We start from the raw sequence: 21,554 nt of genomic DNA on the forward strand, positions 1-21,554 counted from the left end.
ACTTATTCTGCTCACCAGCCCTTCACTGGCCACCATTTTGCTAAGCAGGTGCACAGAATCCTCATATTGCTGGGTGTGGGAGGATCTGTGGAGTAGGGTGCTAATTACACACTAGAATGAGCAGTAGATAGTATCAGGGTGTTTCAAGCCCTTTCCAAACACCAGTCACACAGAGGAGAAAGTTGGAGGTGGAGAAGGAGGAAAGAAGTTGTGTGGCTCTAAGTGCCTGTATATCCCCTGCCTTTTTGCAACTTCCATGATTAATGCAGCCAGTTGTGGTGGTGGCCATGCGTCTACAGGTGGCAAGTGCCAAACACACTCTGACTGCTTTTGCAGATGAATCCTCTGCTTCCTAGAAATACCCCCTCCAAACCTCCAGATATCCTGTAACCACCATCAACCTGCTCCCCCTTGGGAACCACTGAGCTAATGTAAACTAAAAACCATTGACTTGCTTTTTAATACCCATGGATTTAGGATTAAATATTTTAGCTGCGTCAACTATTGGCTTATGAATAGTGTGCTGTATGTATAATCCTGATGTTCACTGCCTTTATATACACAAGGATGGCTCATCTGGTAGAAATAGTTTCTTAAATGAGGCATCTGCTGGTGTAAGCATCAAGTCAATTGTAGGTATAATTTAAGGCTTTCTACCTGGCGACACTTGATGACAGAGGTGTAGGCCCTGCCCTTATTGTTATGTGTAGGGGGATTTATCACTGATGAACATCCCTCTCAGTTTAATCTGTTGGAGTGTACTGCTGCTGCAGTGCAGCTTGGCTTTGTGTCACATGCATACTTTAAACTGCATGAAGCTTTGATGACTTGCTACAGGATTAATCCACTACTATTGAGAGACAGGATTTGAGGTCTTGTACAAAAGGAGAGGGCAACTGTCAGCTTTCTGCTGTTTCATCTTTTAACATTTGGAGAGTTAAGACTTCTGACTATGAGTGAACAGGATTATGAGGAAGGTGGTCCAAGCTCAGGTGAGTCTATAAGAAAGAAAGAAAGAAAGAAAGAAATGTCTTTTACAAACTGCTTGTTGTTCCTGCTTCAGGGGAAAGCCAGATAAGTCATATAGGCTTCTTCAGAAGATTCATAGACTGATTTCTGCAGTTTTAACTACAGTACACTACATTATTTTGTACAGTTTGCCTTGGAACATAATAGAAATGTCATATTGGAACATAGTAGAAATGTATTTCTAAGTCAGTCAGTCCATTTAATTTTGGTGATGCAGCATCAGAATCCTCTGTTACATAATGCAGATTAAGTACTTTTCCTTCTGCTCTTTAGTATAATTTGGGATCTAAATTTTAGGTGGACAAAGCTGGAGATGCTTTGTAGATACAGTATTTAAAAATTGAAGGTAGATTTCAGTGTGTAAAGAAATTAAAGCTACACACACACACATAAATACTTTTTTATAGTAAGCTTAAACTGTCTTGTAATACAATTTAGAAATATTCTAGAGTCTGTTTCCAACTCTTAAACATACTGTAAAATATTTTGTTGCTCCTGTTATATAAATTAAAACTTAAATTGTGGTTAAATGTTTTTTTAAAAGTGATAATGACATAAATATTAAACAAAATAAAGGAATACAAAATCTTTCTAATTTCTCTTCTGCTCTAGATTTGAAGTTGGGAAAATAAACAAAGTCCCAGTTAGAACAGTTGAGGAACTTTAGTTGCAACTTCTAATTCATTTTGTCTCTTCTACTACACACTGTGTCAGTTTTGATCATTTAATGCAAGCGCAAGTAAGAATAGCAGAGCTAAATGTTATGAGTAAAATGAAGGGAACAGTCTAGTGTGCCGGCACATACTTTTTTCCTGAGTGTGCTGTTCCTTGTCCCATTGGTAACTGTCCCACATTTAGAGCCACATTTACAAGAGGTTCGTGTGTGCCTATGTGGCATATGTGGAGAAAGAACTGGATCTTTACCTAACAGTATGTGTTGTTTTTTAAAAAAAACTTTGTTTTGAAGTGCTGAAAAGTATGAAACAATGAAATGGGACTAAATTGCTCGTGTACATCACTTAGTTGTCTCAACTATAATTTGGCTCTGTTTTTAAGAGCATCTATATTATATCCACTTAATATAGTCTTACCTCCATATTAGAAAACATACAGGGTTTTTTACTACCGGTAATTAAAATGCGTAGACTAAGTGAATTTGAAAAAAAAGCATATTGCTTTGTGATATGCCTTGAAAGTCTAAGAACAATCTTGCAAGTCTTCAGAACTTAATAGCCCATAAAAGTTTTTGCTAGCCTGTTTGTCTGCATTAGCTGATACTGTGTGTATGTTAGCTGTCTCTGGCACTCTTGAGAGACAGAAAGAAAGGAATCCAACTTTCTTCAGTCATACAAAATCTCCTTGCCTACATGTATTGCCATAGGCAATAGAAGAATGGCTGTTTACAAGAAGGGGCTCTTGATGGGGCTATACTTTTTATCTTTTCTGTTTTAAATGCATTTTAAGTTGTTTTAACTTTGTACTATTAGGAGAGAGGTTTATTTAATCATTATTTAACTTTTGTACTCACTCACAGTTTGTCTTTTGGTTGTACTTGGTTTTAAATTGGACGTAAAGTGCCTTGGTTCCTGTGCAAGAAGGATATTGAATAAATAAATAAGTTCCAGGATGAACTAAAATGTGTTCCAGGTTGAGTCTCCCTTATCTTAAATGCCTTGGACCAGAAGTGTTTTTCATTTTGGACTTTTTCAGATTTTGGAATATTTCCATATATAATGAGATAGCTTGTAGATGGGACCCAACTCGAAACATGAAAAATTTTGTATGCACTTTGTATACCATACATGAAAGTAATTTTATACACAATATTTTAAAATAATTTTGTGCATGAAACAAAGTTTGTGTACACTGAAACATCAGAAAGCATTGGTGTCACTATTTCAGCCACTCATGTGAACAGTTTTGGATTTTGGAGTATTTTCGATTTTGGAATGCCGCATAAGGGAGACTTGACCTGTATTCAGTTAATACATGTTTTGAGTAGTGGAACTGCTAATGTTTGACAGTATGAATCAGAGAGGCTGATTTGTTTTATGTGCCTGTATTTTGTGAGCATCTGATGTGGCAAGTAGAAGTTCAGGATCAGGTGCAGCAATCACTCTTTCAGCACAGTATCAGTATTTGTCACAAGTTGACCTCAGAGCAATATTAAGCGTCCAGAGTTTCATAGAGTTTGTACCTGTAAGGTGTTCTGACATCCTTGTCTAGTGGTTTTCTAGCACTCAATATCAAATATCGTCTGTCAAATTTTTAGTTGAAAACTATGTTTAAGTGGGCTTGCTAACTATTCTAGCATGTTGCTGCCTTCAGATATTTCAGTTTTAACATTTGTGCTGTTAACTTTAATGTGGTTTTAATAGTAATGTTTTTGTCCTGTTGAAAAGCAGCTCGGAGGCCTTTGAATGATTAAAAAAAATGGAACTATTAGTATAAACATTCCCACATCACTACAGATATTTTTATAGGTTGTGGTGCTGCTAACATAATTTGTTCTCTTTGCTCTCATTGGAAAGTCAGGCTTTGCTAATAATCTTGATAGGGCTGCCTCATATATTCCAAACATGTATGCCTGTGTGTCTTCCATGGTAACATTCAACATACACCCTGAAGGGAGACAATTTGCATTTGCGGACAGAATGCACTTGATATCAAGACTTCAGCTATTGCACTGTTATGATATCATAAGAAAAAAAGTATTGATTCATTTCCTGAAAAACAGTTTCAATTTTTTTTATTAAAAAAAGTATTTTGAGTGGTATTGGGCAGACGGATTTTCTTTCTTGCAATTCTATTTTAGATAAATTCATTCAAATGAATGTGACTTAAATGGACTGTTTTAAAATACATCTATATTGCTTTTTTTACTTTCCTGTTGTAGGCAAGTGGAATAGCTTCTGCTGTACTCAATAATACTGTCTACACTTCACCTTCAACACTAAACAATACTTCAGCATTTTGTTGTTGTTGTGTGCTTTCAAGTTGTTTCTGACTTATGGCAACCCTAAGGCTAACCTATCATGGAGTATTCTTGGCAAGATTTGTTCAGTGGAGGTGTGCCATTGCCTTTTCCTACTGCTGAGAGAGTATGACTTGCCCAAGATCACCCAGTGGGTTTTATAGCTGAGCTGGGAATCAAACCCTGGTCTCCAGAGTCGCGGTCCAACACTCAAACCACTAAGCCACTCTGACAGTATACAGGTAGCAAAATATATGTGGAGTTTTCTCTCAAGACTGTTTACATATGTAAACAAAATGTCATCTTTGAAACATATTTCAGATTCTTCCAATAAAAAGAATATAAGGATTTTCTAAAACATCGTTATATTGTGTAAAAGATGTTTCTGGCCAATTAAAGGATAGGTAGAAAATATATTTCTATAATAAAAGAGCAAGTGGGTCCAAAAGTCCAGCTGTTCTGTATACAGTAATGTGTATACAAAGTATACTTCCCGAATTGTGTTATTGCTTGACACTGATATTAACATACATACATACATATACATATGTGAGTGAGTGTGTGTGTGTGTAATGTTGCTCAGTCATCCTGTAAACTGTATGGGTGTCTGCAGTTAGCTGAAGACACTGTATAGTTTTTAGATTTTCTTTGCGTTCCTTTCTCTTGATTCTGGAAGAAATTCATTCCATGGAATAACTCATGGCAAACATTTAACAGGTAGATTTAAAGACCTTTTGAGCAGAATGGGAGGCTTGTTTTCTTTTAATGGGAGAAGTACAAAATGATACTGTACTACTCAGTGTCATTCATTAGCGCCTAGTATTCTTCTAATACTATCACAAAGGGAAGAGGGACATAATTCAGTAGCAGAACACTTGGTTTGCTTGTATGATTATTCATGTTTAATAACTGCTGACTAAAGCTGTGGAAAGCTTGGTGCTGCCCGATATCCCTACCTTCTAGAGGGGCAATTGGTCTGAATCAGCAGTGTATCTGTTCCCAGGGATTCTAGCACCAAATGTTAGTGGAGCTAGAGTTTTTCCACTAAAAAGATGAAACTAGGTTTTCTGAATTTATTTTTTCTTTTTACATGAGCAGTGCTGCTGTGCGATGAAATGCTGACACACCTGGAGCACGACCAGCCTTATTTGTATGGAATGTGTGATGAGTCCTTGGAATATATCATTAGATAGAAGCAGAAAAATTGTATTGCATGCAGAGTTGTTATTGACTTTTAATAATGTTTTAATAACGTTAAACAAATCTGTTATCTTGCTCAGGTGTTGTTTTTTCACTGTGATCTGGGTTCTGTTTCTAAATAGTTGTGTGCCTTTAAGTTGACTCCTATCATAGGGCTTTCTTGGCAGTATTTGTTCAGAGGGGGTTTGCCATTGCCTTCCTCTGACGCTGAGACAGTGATTTGCCCCAATTCGCTGAATGGGTGTCCAGGGCCGAGTGGGGATCCAGACTCTGCTTTCCCAGAGTCTTTGCTTGACATTCAAAGTCTGGTTCACTACAAGACTCAAAAAGTCCTAGTCCACTACACATTGGCTCTCTCTGTTAACAAATAGCAAGCTATAAATTTATTTTTAGGTTTAATACCTGACCATCCAGAAAGCTCTAGAAATGTTTAACAAAACAAAGTGTATTTTGTCAAATCCCTGTCAAAAGCTAATTGTCAAAATATTTATACTGGTGAACAAAAACCATGTCAGTCTTTCAATAGCTGTGCTCATGTTTGGAGTGTCAGTAGTAATGATTCACTGACAAGAAGAAATAAGAAATGGATGTGTTTAATTCCAGCTTAAAAGAGTAATTTGTTGACAAGTTGTGCCAGGTAGGCATTGGAGAAAAAATTGTTTCTGCACTGCGTGATGTTATTCATTTTTTAGGCAAGGTGCTTGCTATTCTCATGTGGGGCGGTGGGGTGGATGGAGATTTTGTCCAAGGCAAAATCACAACTCAGCAGGTATCTGAATCAGATCTCTTAGTTCCATTACTTTGCCCCTAGAATTATGAAGCATGTTGTTAATCTTAAAATAGTAAGTAAATTTTTTAAAAGTGAGAATCCTGCACAATGAAATTGTTCTGTAAAATTATCCTTGCGCCCTTGGACTGACTGTGTCAGATAACTGCATCTTTCCAAATGAATGCATTTTGTTTGGTTGCTATATAATTAATGTTTGATATTCGAGACTGTCTGTTTAGCAACTGAAAATGAGAAAGGCTGGACCAACTTTGGGGAAGATAATGCCAGTTATGGTGTAGCACTTCAAAATGTATAGCTTGTATCACTTTGTTATTCTTATTAACTCTTACAAGATTGCAAGGTAAGACAATACTTATTACCTTCATACTAGAAATAAAAGGTGGGAGAACAACGGCTTAAAATTATGCAGCAAATTCTTGCTAATGCATTGCTAGTTAAATCCTGTATGGAGAACTGTAATGGGCTCTACATAGGGTTACCGTTCAAGAGTGCTTGAAAATGTGAAGTTGAAGGCTTTCATGGCTGGCACCCATAGTTTTTTGTGGGTGTTTCGGGCTATGTGGCCGTGTTCTAGAGGACTTTCTTCCTGATGTTTTGCCAGCATCTATGGCTGGCATCTTCAGAGAATGCTCTGTGTGACCCTGGGTAGGCAGGAGTGATTTGTCTGTGGATTGTTCTGTTGCTAATGGCAGGCCTCAGGGTGTGAGGGTCATCAAAAGAGGATTAGTGACTGCTTGATTAGTGCTCATTGTCTGCTGGGAAACCCCTGACCCTGGGAGATTTCTCATTTGCATTTGTTGAGTCTTCATCTTGCTATTTTGCAGAACTGGTAGCCAAACCTTGTTTACTTTAAGGGTTTCCTCTTTCCTGTTGAAATTGTCCAGGTGTTTGTGGATTTCATTGGCTCCCCTGTGTATCCTGACATGGTAGTGATTGGCCTGGTCCAGAATTTCAGTGTTTAGTGCTTGAAAACTTCAGCCGGTCCATGTACATGGAATACTTGCGTAATGCCAGATTCACTAAAGTTAATATATTTCTATTGGCCTTTCGCTTCCTCGTAGCCCAAATAATGTAAACTGCTTGAATCCCATTTTTGGGAGAAAGGCAAGATATAGATTGAATTTAAACAATGATAATTTCTATGTATACTTAGCACTTGATGTTGGAAAGGAATTTTCAGATGTTGCAGAATGCAATACATCGTATTAAGTATTTTTGCTTCAAGAAATGTAGGTTGGAATCCAGCCAAGCAAGTCTCTTCTGTGACACAGTTGTCTAATGGCAAATGGATGATTTGCAAGGGAAGGGGAAAGTTGAAAGGAAGCTGCCTTATGTCAGTAAGGCTAATTGTTTAGCTTAGTGTCGGTGACTCATGACTGGCGATGGATCTCCCATGCCACAGGGAAAGACTTTTGTCTATCACCCACTGTCTCATCCTGTTTAAAATGGGATATCTCTGCATGCTTAGATGGTGCCGTGCTACTAATCTGCTCTCCCTTCAAGTTGTTGTTTTTAGCTCTCATGAGATTATAGGATTCCTACAGAATATTTTGAGGCACTCTTTTATATATCTTATATAATGTTGATTTTTTAAATGTTGTATTGGTTTATTTTTCTGCAAAAGTGGGACACAAGGTGGCTTACAAAATAAAAAGAAATGCTAGTAAAACCATGTATAAATAAAAGTTTACAAGTATTTAAAATGCAGATAAATTGCCTATAGAATTAAAAATCATTTGAAACATATCTTTTAAAAGAACAGCAAAGAGAGAGCTAGTCTGGCCTTCTCAGAAAAAAAGTTCCAGAGCCTTTGGACAAGCACCAAGAAGACCATCTCTCATGTTGCCGACATACATTCCTATTGATATAATAGCCACTAAATTGGATGTATTGACTTAGAGGTTGGGAGTGGGTTTTTATTTTTTGGTAAATGTGTTTTTGGGTAATGTAATAGTGAAAATTGTAAAGAAAATAGCACTAGCAGCAGGTAATAAATGTTTACTGAATGAAGATGGAATTTTGAAGAATGCACTGGAATATATCATATTGTTGGCATGATTTGGAGTAGTTTGTAAAAGTACAATGTTCTTGATAACTTTTGGGCACAGTCCTGTTTAAGCATTTTAGCAAGGAACTTTAGCAAGGCATCTCATCAGCTTGTCTTCTGTCTTTTAAAGAGTAGAAACTTGGTGGCAGAACACTCGTGTTTGCAGTGACTAGCAATCATCAGAGTATTTCTGAACCTCCTGCGTTAGAGGTGGCATGCCACTGAATAACAGTTGCCTAGTGCTTTGTGTGTGGGTTTCCCAGATGTAAACATGTGAACAAATGAATGAACAATGCAACCTGCCATTACATAAAAATTCTATAGAAGAAATTGCTATGCGTGTAGGGTGGGGACAGGAGCCGCTGAACACTAAGCAATAAAAGCCTCACAAGTTACTACCTGTCAAGAATGATCTTGTACAGCATCACTTCCTAGAAGATTAAATGCTTTATACTTACTTTGTAATTTGGGAATAATGGAATTTTATAGTCTTTGGCAAGTGTTTGCACATTGCTTGCACCACTGGACTGCCCTGACACAGAACATTTACAGACTGAGATTAATCCTCAGATCAACATCCTTTTCTGCCATGAACAGTATAGAATATTATGGAAGAAAATTCCATAAAGCTGTTTCAACTTTACAACATTTCTGCTTTTGCCAAATTGTCAGCCAGCCACACACCCCCCCCCCCCCCCCCGCTCAATCTATATCTTAATATCTGACAGGTCTGCCTAAATCTGAGCCCATGGATTCTGAAAATCCATGGATACACACACACATGAATGCTCAGGTCCCATTATATACAATGGCATAGTATGCATGTGGAGCAATGACCTCCTCCTCTTTAAAACATTTTAAAATGAGCCTTGAGGAAGTTGTTTTTCACAATCTAAATTGCCACCTACCTAAACTTGTTCTCCGAGAAAAATATATGGATACAATATAGATAAATATCAATCTGGCCCACTGCCTTTGTGATTACTTTTAAAAATAATAAAAAAATTTATTTTTATACCGCCCTTCCAAAGATCAGGGCGGTTAACAGCAAGGTAAAATCATACAATACACAGAACAATAATCACATACATCAAAAATATATACAAATACAATAAAAACAGAATAAAACCCCGTTAGCCAGTCTTCTTGCCAGTAAAGAGGAAGGGAGACCAATTGGGACTTTAGTCGGGGAATGCAGCATGGAATAGGAAGGTCTTTAGATCCCTTCTGAATTGGGCCAGGGAGGTGGCCAAGCGGAGCTCTGTGGGCAGCGTGTTCCAAAGGGCCGGGGCGGCGATGGAATATGTCTTCCTCGTGGTGGAGGTAAGCCTAGCCCCTGGAACCCTAAGTAGTTGCTGCCCAGAAGTTCTGAGGGTGCGGGGCGGAATGTACGGGGAGAGGCGGTCCTTCAGGTATCCTGGGCCCAGGCTATTTAGGGCTTTATAGGTAATCACCAACACCTTATATTGTGCCCGGAAGCGAATAGGCAGCCAATGCAGGTCTTTTAGCACCGGTGGGATATGGCTGGCCCTGGAAGTACCAGTGATCAGCCTGGCTGCCATGTTCTGTACCATTTGTAGCTTCCGGGTTTGGTATAAGGGTTGCCCCATGTAGAGTGCGCTGCAGAAATCCAATCTCGAGGTTACCAGAGCGTGTACCACGGTTTCAAGGTCCCTCTGGGCCAGGTATGGGCGCAGCTGGCGAATAAGGCGAAGCTAATAACAGGCGTTCTTGACCGTCGCATTCACCTGAGCAGTCAGGTGAAGCGACGAGTCAAGAAGCACCCCCAGACTGCGCACGGAGTCCTTCACAGGAAGCGTGATCCCGTTCAGGACAGGTGGAACCACCGCCATTCCTGGACCAGGGGAACCTATCACAAGTATCTCCGTTTTCTCTGGATTCAGCTTGAGTCGGTTTTCCCTCATCCAGCCCATTACTGACTCCAGGCACGCCATGAGAGGAGAGACGCCATCCTCAGTCACTGCATCATTTTAACCTTAAAAATGGGAATGAGGACTGTGATCACACATAATTTGGCCCTAACAGTAAAGAAGAGTAAAATCTTGTTATTTTTCTTTGCAGGCAAAAGTGAAAGGGGGGGGGGATTAGTTGCAATACTTTCATGTAAGAAGTGACAGAGGATGAAAATCTGAGGTGCACTCACTAAATAATTAAAAGGGCGCTTGGTAGCAGTGTCAAAGCCATACAAATCTCATGTATAAATGTATATACATTGATATACTCATATACTCCCTTCACAAACATCCACCCATCATTATTTATTGTTGTATGCCTTCAAGTCATTCCTATTTTATGGCAACCCTGAAGTCACCCTCTTGTGGGTTTTTCTTGGCAAAATTTGTTCAGAGGAAGTTTACCATTGCCTGAGGCTGAGAACATGTTACTTGCCCAGTAGATTTCCATGGCTGTGTGGGAATTCAAACCCTGGTCTCCCAGAGTCCTAGTCCAATGCTCACCACTACCCATCATTATACAGTGTTTATAATACACTCCTCCCCAGTCAAAGTCCATGTAGCATGTCTTCATTACACTTGCTGAGCTTTCTTATTTAGTTCTCTCCCTACATCTCTGTACTCAACTTTGCTTTACCCTGGAGAGAAAGCACCAGTCTTTTTTTCACTCTGAAGAGCTGTGATGCCCCAGTGTGCTAATGATAAAAATGCTGGGGTGCACATGCTGAAGGCTTGCGTAGAATGTAGTTTTCCATTTGAATCTGTCTTTGTGAGACCCCCCAAAAAACTATTGTCCAGCATCCTGTTAATCAGTGTTCAGTGACAAGATTTTCTGCAGTAATTCCACTATACTGAGAATGAGAAGGAAGAAGGAAGAGCATCTAATGTGGAATGTGAAGGCTAGAGCATCTTTCGAAACTATTATGTGTCATTCTAGCCATTTGGAAATGCTGCTTAGACAGGAGGGTCAACCTCCTTGTCTGCTGTTCCCATCATCTGGGATTTGATGGCAGATGGTGTCTCATGGACAAAGTCATCTGGAGGGAGGAATTCAGAACCCTTGCCTGTGTGTTGTTTTGCTCTTTCAAACTGCATTTTATGGAGCAGACCTAGAATGAAATGTTTGATTCAGATGCTGGGCATCAGTCACATAAACAGCTTTGACAAGCTAAAGGTTAAGAACATTGGAGCAAGCTTTGATTACACCCAGATCAAAATGTTTGTGCTAGCTTTCTTTAAATAATATGGCTTATCATATCTTTATACTCCTTTGCTTTATCTTCACAGCACATTGTTTTGAAATGTTTGTGAAAGATAAATCAAGATTGGGTGGGTGGGAGGATGAGGGATTGTGGCCATATCCAGAAAAAAGGTTCTGATTCTTGGGCTCCACCAGGATGTCCAATTCATCCATCTGTTTCATATATAGTCAAAATATAAGTTCTAGAAAACTCAAAAGCTTGATTACTCAAAATTTTACAACACTTTAGTGTGAAGTTGGCTTGTTTTTGCTAATGGGCCAAAGTGCTTGCCTACGTTTTTTGAAAAAATTCAGTGAAATCCTTTTTTAGGCTGTTCTCCATTTGTTCTCCGTACTTCATTTGGATACACCTTGAGAAAATAATTTTTGCTTTTACTTTCACTTATAAAGCAAAAGGAATTCAAACAGAATGAAAAAGCTAAATGCTTCCACTTGAGGCTTATGGTTAGAATTGACAAGACTGAAACATTTTAAAAAAATACTTAAACCCTTAAGCTTGTTAGAGATATTAATGCTCAGAAGTTGTTGCTGGCAAGAGAAATAATAGTTGTATATGACGTAGGTAATCAAAACGGAAAACTGTGTTTTCAACTGCAGTTAAGCTCTAAAGCCTATAGAATCTGCAATACATTAAGACAGGCTTTTAAATCTCTGATAATGGGCAGAGCTCCAAACTATGTACTTTACTCTCTGACCTCAGATTTCCAAGGTCATTTTAACTATATGTACTCATTACTGTTTCTCCCTTCAGAAAACTAAAAGCAAAATCTGCAGTATGGTAATACCTTTATTAGACAAACCAAAATGTCACAGAATGATAAACAACTTTTTAGATTCTCTATAACTCTTAATCGGGATGAAACTACAAGAATGGCGCTTTTTAAGATTTACCTTTCATTAGTAACACTACATAGTCACAAAACTGTTGAGATTGTCTTTATCTGAATCCAGTGTCAAAAATGCAATTGCCAGTCTCAGACCTTTGTGCCTTAAAATCTTCTTTGTGAACACTATTCAGATTGCAGAATTTCTAGATGATACTTCATGCATCTGAGGAAGTTGGCTGTAGACCATGAAAGGTCATGCTGTAATAAATTTATTTGTTTTACCCTTTGGATTTTTCATCAGGTTGGATATTGTTAAAAAAAACCCAGTGTGTCTATATGTGTACAACATAGGACTTTGTACAGTAACACCAGTGGTCTGCAGTTTGTAACAGTCCCAGGATAGACTGCAGGCAGATTTATCAAGATACAATTAGATTATCCTGATCAGGTACCAGGCAGATTTAAAGGTGTACCCATGGCTCCAGTGGCAAAAAGGGCAAGCCCTTGATGTTTGATAATATGAATTATATTACAGTAGTTTCTTGGTTCCAACTCCAGCCCTGTTCAGAACATACAGATTCTTTACAAGAAAGAAAAAAATAGCAAAGAGAATCAATAGTCTTTATAGTAGCGAAGCTAGAAATTAATTATACAGTCAGAAGAAGACTGGTTGGAAAGCATTGCCTAATGGCTGGAACATAAGTGATCTCTGATAAAAGCAGTAATTTCAGGCTGTGGAAAGACATTTTTTCTTGTCTTGATGGATGTGTTGGGAGTACTTAATACTCTGAAATCACTTTACTGATATTTGTGCGGTATAATTCTCTAGCAAAGAGGAGTTAGCGTCCAAGTATGACCTTGGCAATGTAATATAGTATTTGGAAAAAATCATCTGAACTGCACTGTTTGAAGTACTAGAATTTTATCCAAATTGAGCCGTATTATGCCATTAAATTCAAGGCTCTATTTGAAATGTTTACAGGGCTAGTTCTGGCAATTTAATTTCACTCAAATATTGGCCATTTGTTAATTTCACTCAGGCTTGACTACTTTTCTTGCATACTGCTTTAGAGAGGCCACTTGATTAACCAAATACAGAGAATTGTTCAGTTCATAATAAACTAGCTGAGCTCGGCGGAGAAGGTGTCTCCTTTTAATGTATTATTATTATTATTATTATTATTATTATTATTATTATTTTCATTTGTATCTTGCCTTTCTCCATAGGACTCAAGGCAACTAAAAACATTTTAAAACAATAAATTAAAAATGCTACAAAAATTAAATAAAAGTATTAAATATACAATTAAACAATCATAATTAAAACAATTTAAATATTAAAAATGCATTAAAAATAAAAATAAAATTTAAAAAAATACAGAACCTTAAAAAATTCTAGACCTGCACCATTAAACATCTAAACCAGCCAAACTGCATAGTTCATAAAGGCTTGGAGGCACAAAAATGTTTTAACTTGCTTCCAAATTGTTATTACCATTTAGTATTAGTGAGAAAACATTAATATTTTAAAGTGCTATATGAATGTTAAACATTATCATTGTTATGTTAGGAATGATTGAATATGTTCATTTATAATATTTAAGACATTCCTGAATGCTTTTTCATTATCTAATTGATTGATTAGAATTGATTAGTTTTTAGAATGAGCTATTGTAGACTTGCGCCTTCTTCCTCAGAGGCACATGTGTTTGAAGAGAAAGTAGGCAAAAGTCTATGAAAGCTCATGCTACCAACTTCTCTGTTGCAGTTCATCTTAAAGGTGCTAAAAGATCCCTTTGCATACTGTTTTTCCAAACTAACACAGCCATGTCTTTGAATTCTACCATCAAGTTACAATGCTGTGTCCCAAACTTTGAAGAAAATATCTGACGATTGAATCTTGGTGAGTGTATCAAGTAGATCCAGGTTAGCAGGAGTTTGTCTGCTCACTTTCTGGAAATGGGAAAGAAAGGGTAAGTTAACTGTCCTGAAAGCTTCAGGAGCAGGAATTTACCTTTCAGATAGATCGCGGCTCTCCTCCCTGCACTGTTGAGGGGGGTCAGTTTTACATACTCAGAAGCAGATTTCTGGCTAATTCCAGTTTCGTTTTTTCTTTGTTTGGAAAGTTTGACAGTCTCTAAGGCTCTGAAGAGATCTTCTGAGAGAAACCTCGCACCCAAATCTGGTTGTCCATCCATGGTCTAGGATTTGTGAAGGTTAGGGCTGTTCCCTCCCTCCAATTTTCATCAATGCTCTGAAGTGATAACTTTTTTTAAAAGTACTAATGTGATCATAGCAGCCACATCAATAGGCCCCCTGCTATAAATACACTGAAAAACAAATAGATAAGGGAAAAGAGAAATGTAAGAATTAAAAAAATAATCTTGCAGAATTGATCCCTGGGTTCATCTAAGGTTGGCATCATTTCCAACAGTAGAAGCCAGCATATTAGACACGTGTAAGTTATCACTAATATTTGCTTCCTGCAAGTGTGAATATTGAATTTACGTATCAGTAGACACGAATAGATCTATCTTCCATAGCTTTTACTAATTTATCTTAAAAGTCATCTAAACATTACCACAATGTGTAAATTTTTGGGCAAACAAAAGCCTTATTTTTTGGGTTTTGGTTTTAAATCCCAGGAAGATATTTGAATCTTTTCCATAACCATTTGCACAGTTTTCTGACCTTTGAACCAGCCTTTCTCATGGTAAGAGAGAAGGGAAACCTTTAGTTCATGTGCTGAATCCATTAAGTCTTTACTACAGACGAAACTAAGACCCAGGAAGAAAACTAAGCAAATCCACCAAGATGACATTGGTAGGATATTAAATGAAAATGAAGAAAATGGAAAAAATGACAACCAGGGTGAGAAGTCTTAGGTTTGAATAACCCATTTAACCAGATATGGATCCAGCCATAAATAAAATAAGGCTTTTAGTTTGCCTGTTTCTCTGCCTATGAAAATCAAATGAAATTCATTGGGTCACGACTAGTAGACAGGCGGTGTGGAAGGCACACAGACATACATCTCTCTCTATCTCTATCTCTCTCTCGCACACACACAGAGTATACTCAAAATGAAGTAATTGTATAATATTATAAGAATTTGACATTTGGTTGTATGCAACTTAAGGTCATGTATTCTCATGAAGCCTGGGATGAGAAACTTCAATTTTGTAGAATGCAACGGGCCATGTATTGTCAGGAGATGGAGGAATGCACATTGTTGGCTTTAATATCCATTATTTTATAGACTGCTCCTCCAAATATAAGCCTGTCTATTCACTAAGATTGGAGGAGGGTTTTTCTACATGACTACTTTTTTAGGCCTGACACCATTTGGCATTTGGTATTAGTTGCACTGACACTGTTTTGAAGCCTTCTTCTTCCCCAGTCCTCCCATCATATGTGAACCATATGTTCTTTTGGCTTCAGAGCACAATGCAGAACTGTATCTTTAGGTCAGAAACACTTTGTGCTGTGATGTTTCCTGGACATATGAAATTGGTGCATGGTCTTTCTCAGGATTAAAATATGAGACACATTTCACTCTTATTCTTTAAAAGTACGCACAGATTAGATTGGTTCTCGCCACTTGGGCTGGCAGGGACTCAGGGATGTAACCATGCTTTCTGAGTAATGGTGATGCTTTTTGGATTCTTAGAAATGCTTTTAAGCTATGCTATAGAACAGAGCCTTCCTTACAGCGGACATAAATTGATGGATGCATCTGATGTGATGGCTGAACAGTTTCACACAAATTTCCTCCTGCCCCACAGAACTGTTTTTAGACCCTCATTATGTGAATAAGGTCTTCTAGTAGCACAATAACAGCAATACAGTAACAACCACACTGATGAAATATTTCATATAGGGCTGGATGCCTTGTGGCTCTCCAGACATTGGACTGCAATGCCACTGAGTACTAGCTAGCATAACTAGTGGTCAGAGATCATGAGAATTGCAGTCAGATATCTGGTGGTCCACATGTCCCTAACCTCATTTGAGTTCCTTTTGCACTAAGAATGTACAACCATTTTACTTTTTTGCGTATACTGGCCAGGGCTCTGTGTGGATGAGTGAGTGAAAAATCCAGATAGGGATGTCTACTCAGAATTCTGATAATCAACATGCAGGGAACTAAAGGGCATTTTTCTGTATTTTTCAGTAGTAGTAGTAGTAGTAGTAGTAGTAGGTAATCAAGCAGATTGCTTTCTGTATTGCAAAAACAGCAGTTGTGACTTTTTGGGTTGATCAGTGAAATGAGTAATGTAGTTAATTCAGTTCCATGCTCCATTGAAATATTGATAGTCACTCATGACTGAACGTTAAGAATGTAATTTTTATGTTATTTATAATGTTTATATTTATTTAGATATTTCCCCTATGTTTTCATTACTAAAGGTATAAAATCACAAACTCTCCCCATGCTAAAGGTTCCTGGCAGCTAATGGTTCAATAAAATGCCAAATATAGCAGCGGCTGACAATTTTTGATTTTGCTTGGGAGCTTGGCAAGAAGCCAGTCAATTAAATGGCTTCTTTGTACTTCAGGAAGTGCTTCTATATAGGATTGTAATGACTTATAAAGTGGTTGGTTCACCTTAGTCATAAAGAAGTTCAGAGGTCATGCTGAAAGAGTTCATAAACTATGCAAGATGTTTTTTGGATCTAATTAAAAAAAGAGATTATATGTTGATAAGCAACCTTACATACCAGTGGTTGACCTACTGTATCTATGGAGTCTGTGTCTACAGATTCAACTACTCATTGCTTCAAATACACACACACAGAGACACACACACAGTGTGCCCGAGCCGTACACAGGTGCACTATATGTGGCTTCAAGCTTACACTGAAGCCACATGACAGTAAAGTATATGGCATGCATGCCCATGGCGCATGCACCGTGCAGCACCACAAGCATGTTCCCCATTGTTTTCAATGGAGTGTGAGCATACGCAGAATTCCTCTTATGTGAGGGATCCAGAACGGATCCCACATGTAAGGGAAGGGCCCACAGTATATATTAATTCCCAAAAGCAAACCTTGATTTGGCTATACTAAATAAAGGATACCATTTTACTCTCCATTGTACAGTATATAATGAGACTTGAGCATCTGTAGTTTTTGATATCCACAGGGGATCCTGGAACCAAATCCCAACAGATACTGTGTTTTCCCAGTCAACCTTGTAAAGAAGTTGAATCTAAATATCTAGAACAACCTCTTTCCTCTCCAGTTGACAATTTGGTGAGTTAACACGGCTCCCTTTCTTCCCAGCCATTGGCCATGAGAGTTGGAATCCAGCAATATCTGGAAGGCAACAGTTTTTCCACTCCTGTGTTAATACATTCAGAGGTAGGTGGTTTCCATGAAGAAGACTAAAAGGTGGCAGATATTTGAAGGTGGCAGATATTTGAAGCAAAATTTAGGAATACACATTCACTTCAGATCCACTTTTTTCAGGCAAGGTTGCCATTTTATGCGTGCTGAAGGCCAAATCAAAGACATCTGCAGTCTTATAAACTTTGTGTAGTTGAGGCAACTTGGTTAATCTGTCCTTCCTTTACCTTTCTAGTGCCATGTGTCCACTCTCTTGATATCAAGATAGCCAGCAAAATTGGGTTTTTTTCTGTTAGATTCAAAAAGATAAGGGTGTGGACTTCCCTTTTTTTAGCTTTTTGAGAGGCACAATGTAGAAGGTAAATGGTCTGGACAGACAGGAGAGCACAGTTGCAGTAAGACTGGAGGCATCTTACAGTTTGTGGTGGTGGGACATGCTGCATATGATGTTACGGGGAGTATAAATAATCGTAATTGAGTAATTGAGGATCTTGCCCCCCCCTTCTATTTGTCTCCTGTTTTGGGTGTTGTTGCATCTGCACTGCAGAAATAATGCCGCTTGACACTGCTTTAACTGCCATGGCTCAATGCTGTGGAATTTCGGAATTTGTACTTTTTTGAGATATTTTGTCTTCCCTGTTAGAGAGTTCTGGTGCCAGAACAAACTACAAACCCCAGAATTACATAGCATGGAGCCATAACAGTTAATGTGGTATCAAACAGCATTATTTCTGCAGTACAGACAGATCCTCAGTCTACCAGAATATGAGTTAAGGTATAAAATAATTTATTTTTAAAGTAGACTGAATGAGCTAAGGTATCCAATAATTTTTCAAAATAGACTGTCCAGTTTAATTCTGGACTTCAAAATGTATTCTTGGTTGAGATCTTTCACTGTCAATACATTTCAAACCAGCTGTGACAGTTTTTATGATGCCAGTGTGGAAAATTACTTGAAGGGGAGGATCACTGATCCCTTCCTTCCACACAATTGGTTGTGTGATGCATATATATTGAGACACGGGATCATTTATCTCCTCACTCTGTTGTACGGCAGTCTATTGATGTGACAAAGGTTTGTTGATTTAATAAGATCTTGCCCTTCAAACCAAATTGCTTTCAACAGGTGGGAAATTTTTGCAACCAACTGTGAAGTTTGTACAGTCTTTTCTCTATAAACCAGCTTAATATGTCTAGTGGTAGATGAAATTACACAATAAATCAGTAACAAAATAATGCTTACAAATATTTGTTCTATATTACAAAGTGTTTTGTGTTTCTCTCCGTTGCAAAAGTGTTAGTCACTTTCCTACACTTCAGTACCGCAAATTTTAAGCATGTCCCACACATTTTGCTATTCCTATATATGGGTTCAGAAAACTTAGAGAGTCAGTTATTTGGGGACAACTTCCTCCAAATGCTCCTTTGATTTTTATATTTATATTAGAAATGAAAGTGATTAGGAAAATCCAGCAACTGATGCTTTTGTATTCTTAAATTTATAAAATCAAATTTTATTGCTCTGCTGTTACTGCTTTTCTTGTTTCCTGTGGACCTGGGGCAATTTGTGATATGACTCTTCCTCTCATACAATGCGAGAACAAGATACAGATTGTGTGACTCTTAGCAGTGTCACTTTCCTCCCCATTAAGCTTTGCCTGTTTTTAAAAACATATTTTCCTAGTGAAGAATTTTCTAGTTTCAAAAGCTGGCACAGAGTTGTTGTTGGGTTTTTTGGTGCCCTTTTTATTGGCCTAATAAAAGAATTATCGCAATAGGTTCTTAGGAGTTTGTCTTATATATCAACATAGTTACTCCTGTATTTGCATGTCTATATAGATATTTCTTATTTAGGTTGGCAGGCATATTTATTTCTGGACAGCAGATCTGCAGTAACCTCCTGTAAATCTTAATGGTTAAATGTTGGAGTTTTCAGATCATCCTGGTGGATGAAGATGTTAAGATTGAGAAGTACTAAAGTTCAACAAGCAATGGGGAAACATAATGGGGCTTAAAAGGTTATTTGAAATATTGATACACTGCCTTTTGCAAATTAGTGCCAGTAGCTTAATATATAAGAAGCCAAACAAGAGTAAGAATATAATAGCAGCATATAATGAAGTTACAAGCAAATGGAAAACATAAAAAAACAGATAAAATAGCAGAAGACAAGAAGGCAATATAACTCAGTGAAAGCCTTTGAAGACATTAGAATAGGGATAAAGGAAAACAACCATGTTGTTTCATTCTAATCTCCAAAAGATAAAAGTTTGGTTTTGTGGCTATAATTATTGTGTCCATGCAACTTTTTTTTTGGGAATGACTTTCCTTCTCTGTATTGCCATTATGACAAGATAGTATGACACGACAGTTAGAATTTTATAGCTTATGACACTATAGTTAATTTTTTTACATGACATGTTGGGCTGTTAGGATTAGTATTGTGTTGTGAGAGAAAAACAACATTGGCTAGTGATCCATTGGCATAAAAGTCATAAAACAATTTCATGTTCATCTGGATTCTAAGGTTTAATTAGGGACTTTGCTCTTAGCAGTCACCTCTGCATTTTCTTCTGTTAAAACTTATAATTTGTAAAATTGGGACATCTTACCTGAAAACCATCTTTTTGCAAAGGTACATGAGCCATGTCAATACGTAATACCAATATTTAAAATAAAATTGGCCACTGGTAAGAGAACAAGTTATAATCAGCTCCTCAGATCAAGCTTCTTTGATCCCAGATCTTTTCTTGTCAGCACTTATGTAACTGTTAAAGCAGAAAACAAAAGAAACTCACAATATTTAGAGTAATACTGTCTACTTGGCTTAGTTATTGCCAAGTACATTTTCAAGTACACTTTAAGTCCCAATAACATTGTTTTTACAGTTTCTTTTGAGCTGTTCTACTATTTGTGAAAGAGGTGCTTCAGAGAGATGTTTGCTTGTTGACTGCTAAACTGTTTTATACTGATAAAGATATCCAGTATTTGGTGTGACATAGAGATCCAGTTGCCAAAGTTTTGCTTTGTTCACAAAAGTTAAATGTTTTGAATTTGAGGAATGCTATACCATGCAGCGCTAATACAAATGGGCTAATGAGGAATAATCCTTCCTTTTCTGAGGGTGTGTAATGCCATGGATTTTTTAAATAAGATTTGTAGGCTTCTTAAGGATAAGACCTCTTAGACCTAGAGGTCAACAGAATGGCCATGCTCTTTTTACTTGTTATGTTTACCCCAGGTGCCAATAGATCAGCAAGCTCTGGGTAATTTGTTTCATAAAAAGCGACTCTGTGTGTGTGTCTATCTAAAATCCTCTGGCAAAAAGTTAATAAATTGTTGCTTATTAGTGACTTGTTCCTAATCAAATCTGCACAGCCAGATTCAATGAAAACTTGCATCTGACACCTCCTTTGTAGATGACATGTTAGCACTTAAGCTGATGCCTAGACTGATGCCCATGTCTTGATTGATTCCACAGTCATAGAGTTTTTAGAGGCAGGGCAAGAGGCTAAGCACCGAGATGTGCTGGCATAATAATAGCACAACTGGCTGAAAGTAGCAGAGAGGGGAATTGATAGGCTTGATGGTGTACCGATAACCCTTCCCTCAGCCCTAGTCTGTGTGGCGGGCTTTTGTGATGCTGACTTTAGCAACACTTCAGAAGTTCGAAATATTCATATAAATATTTTATTCACCCTGACCTCTGAGAATTGAAAATGTTAGGAGCCGAAGTTGTTTTGGTGTTTTTTTTTAAAGAAATAAAATACACTAGAGAGGGCTGCAAGCTAATGGCACACTGTGCTCCAAACTCACTGTTAGTATGATACAAAGATAATTTTGAAGTCTGCAATTTATTCTTTATTTCTCTTTAGTTCTAATTCAGTTTGAAGAAATATCATAGTTTTGTGGAGAAAATGTTCAGACATAACAATAGCCATAAATCTACATTGAAGTAGCAAAACATGTAGCATTAAGCCGAAAAAGATTTCATAATCCAGACAGTATGCTATTATGAGCTTCAACACTGAGCTTGTGCATTCCCTATCTCCTCATGTTGCATTTCTGCTACAGTTAGTTTCACTTCCAGCCCCAATTTAAA

At 37.7% G+C, this 21,554-nt stretch overlaps 1 protein-coding gene across 1 annotated transcript in view; it reads left to right on the forward strand.

Annotated features, from left to right (window-relative positions):
- The first annotated feature begins 771 nt into the window (after positions 1-771).
- SLC12A7 (solute carrier family 12 member 7) overlaps positions 772-21,554 on the forward strand; it is a 114,342-nt gene continuing 93,559 nt past the window's right edge. Inside the window, 1 exon segment of the mRNA XM_042464389.1 lies at positions 772-992. Coding sequence (XP_042320323.1) covers positions 953-992 — 40 coding nt within the window. The 5' untranslated portion in view covers positions 772-952.

Source organism: Sceloporus undulatus, chromosome 4 (genome assembly GCF_019175285.1).
Source record: "Sceloporus undulatus isolate JIND9_A2432 ecotype Alabama chromosome 4, SceUnd_v1.1, whole genome shotgun sequence".
NCBI classification, from domain to species: Eukaryota; Metazoa; Chordata; class Lepidosauria; order Squamata; family Phrynosomatidae; genus Sceloporus; species Sceloporus undulatus.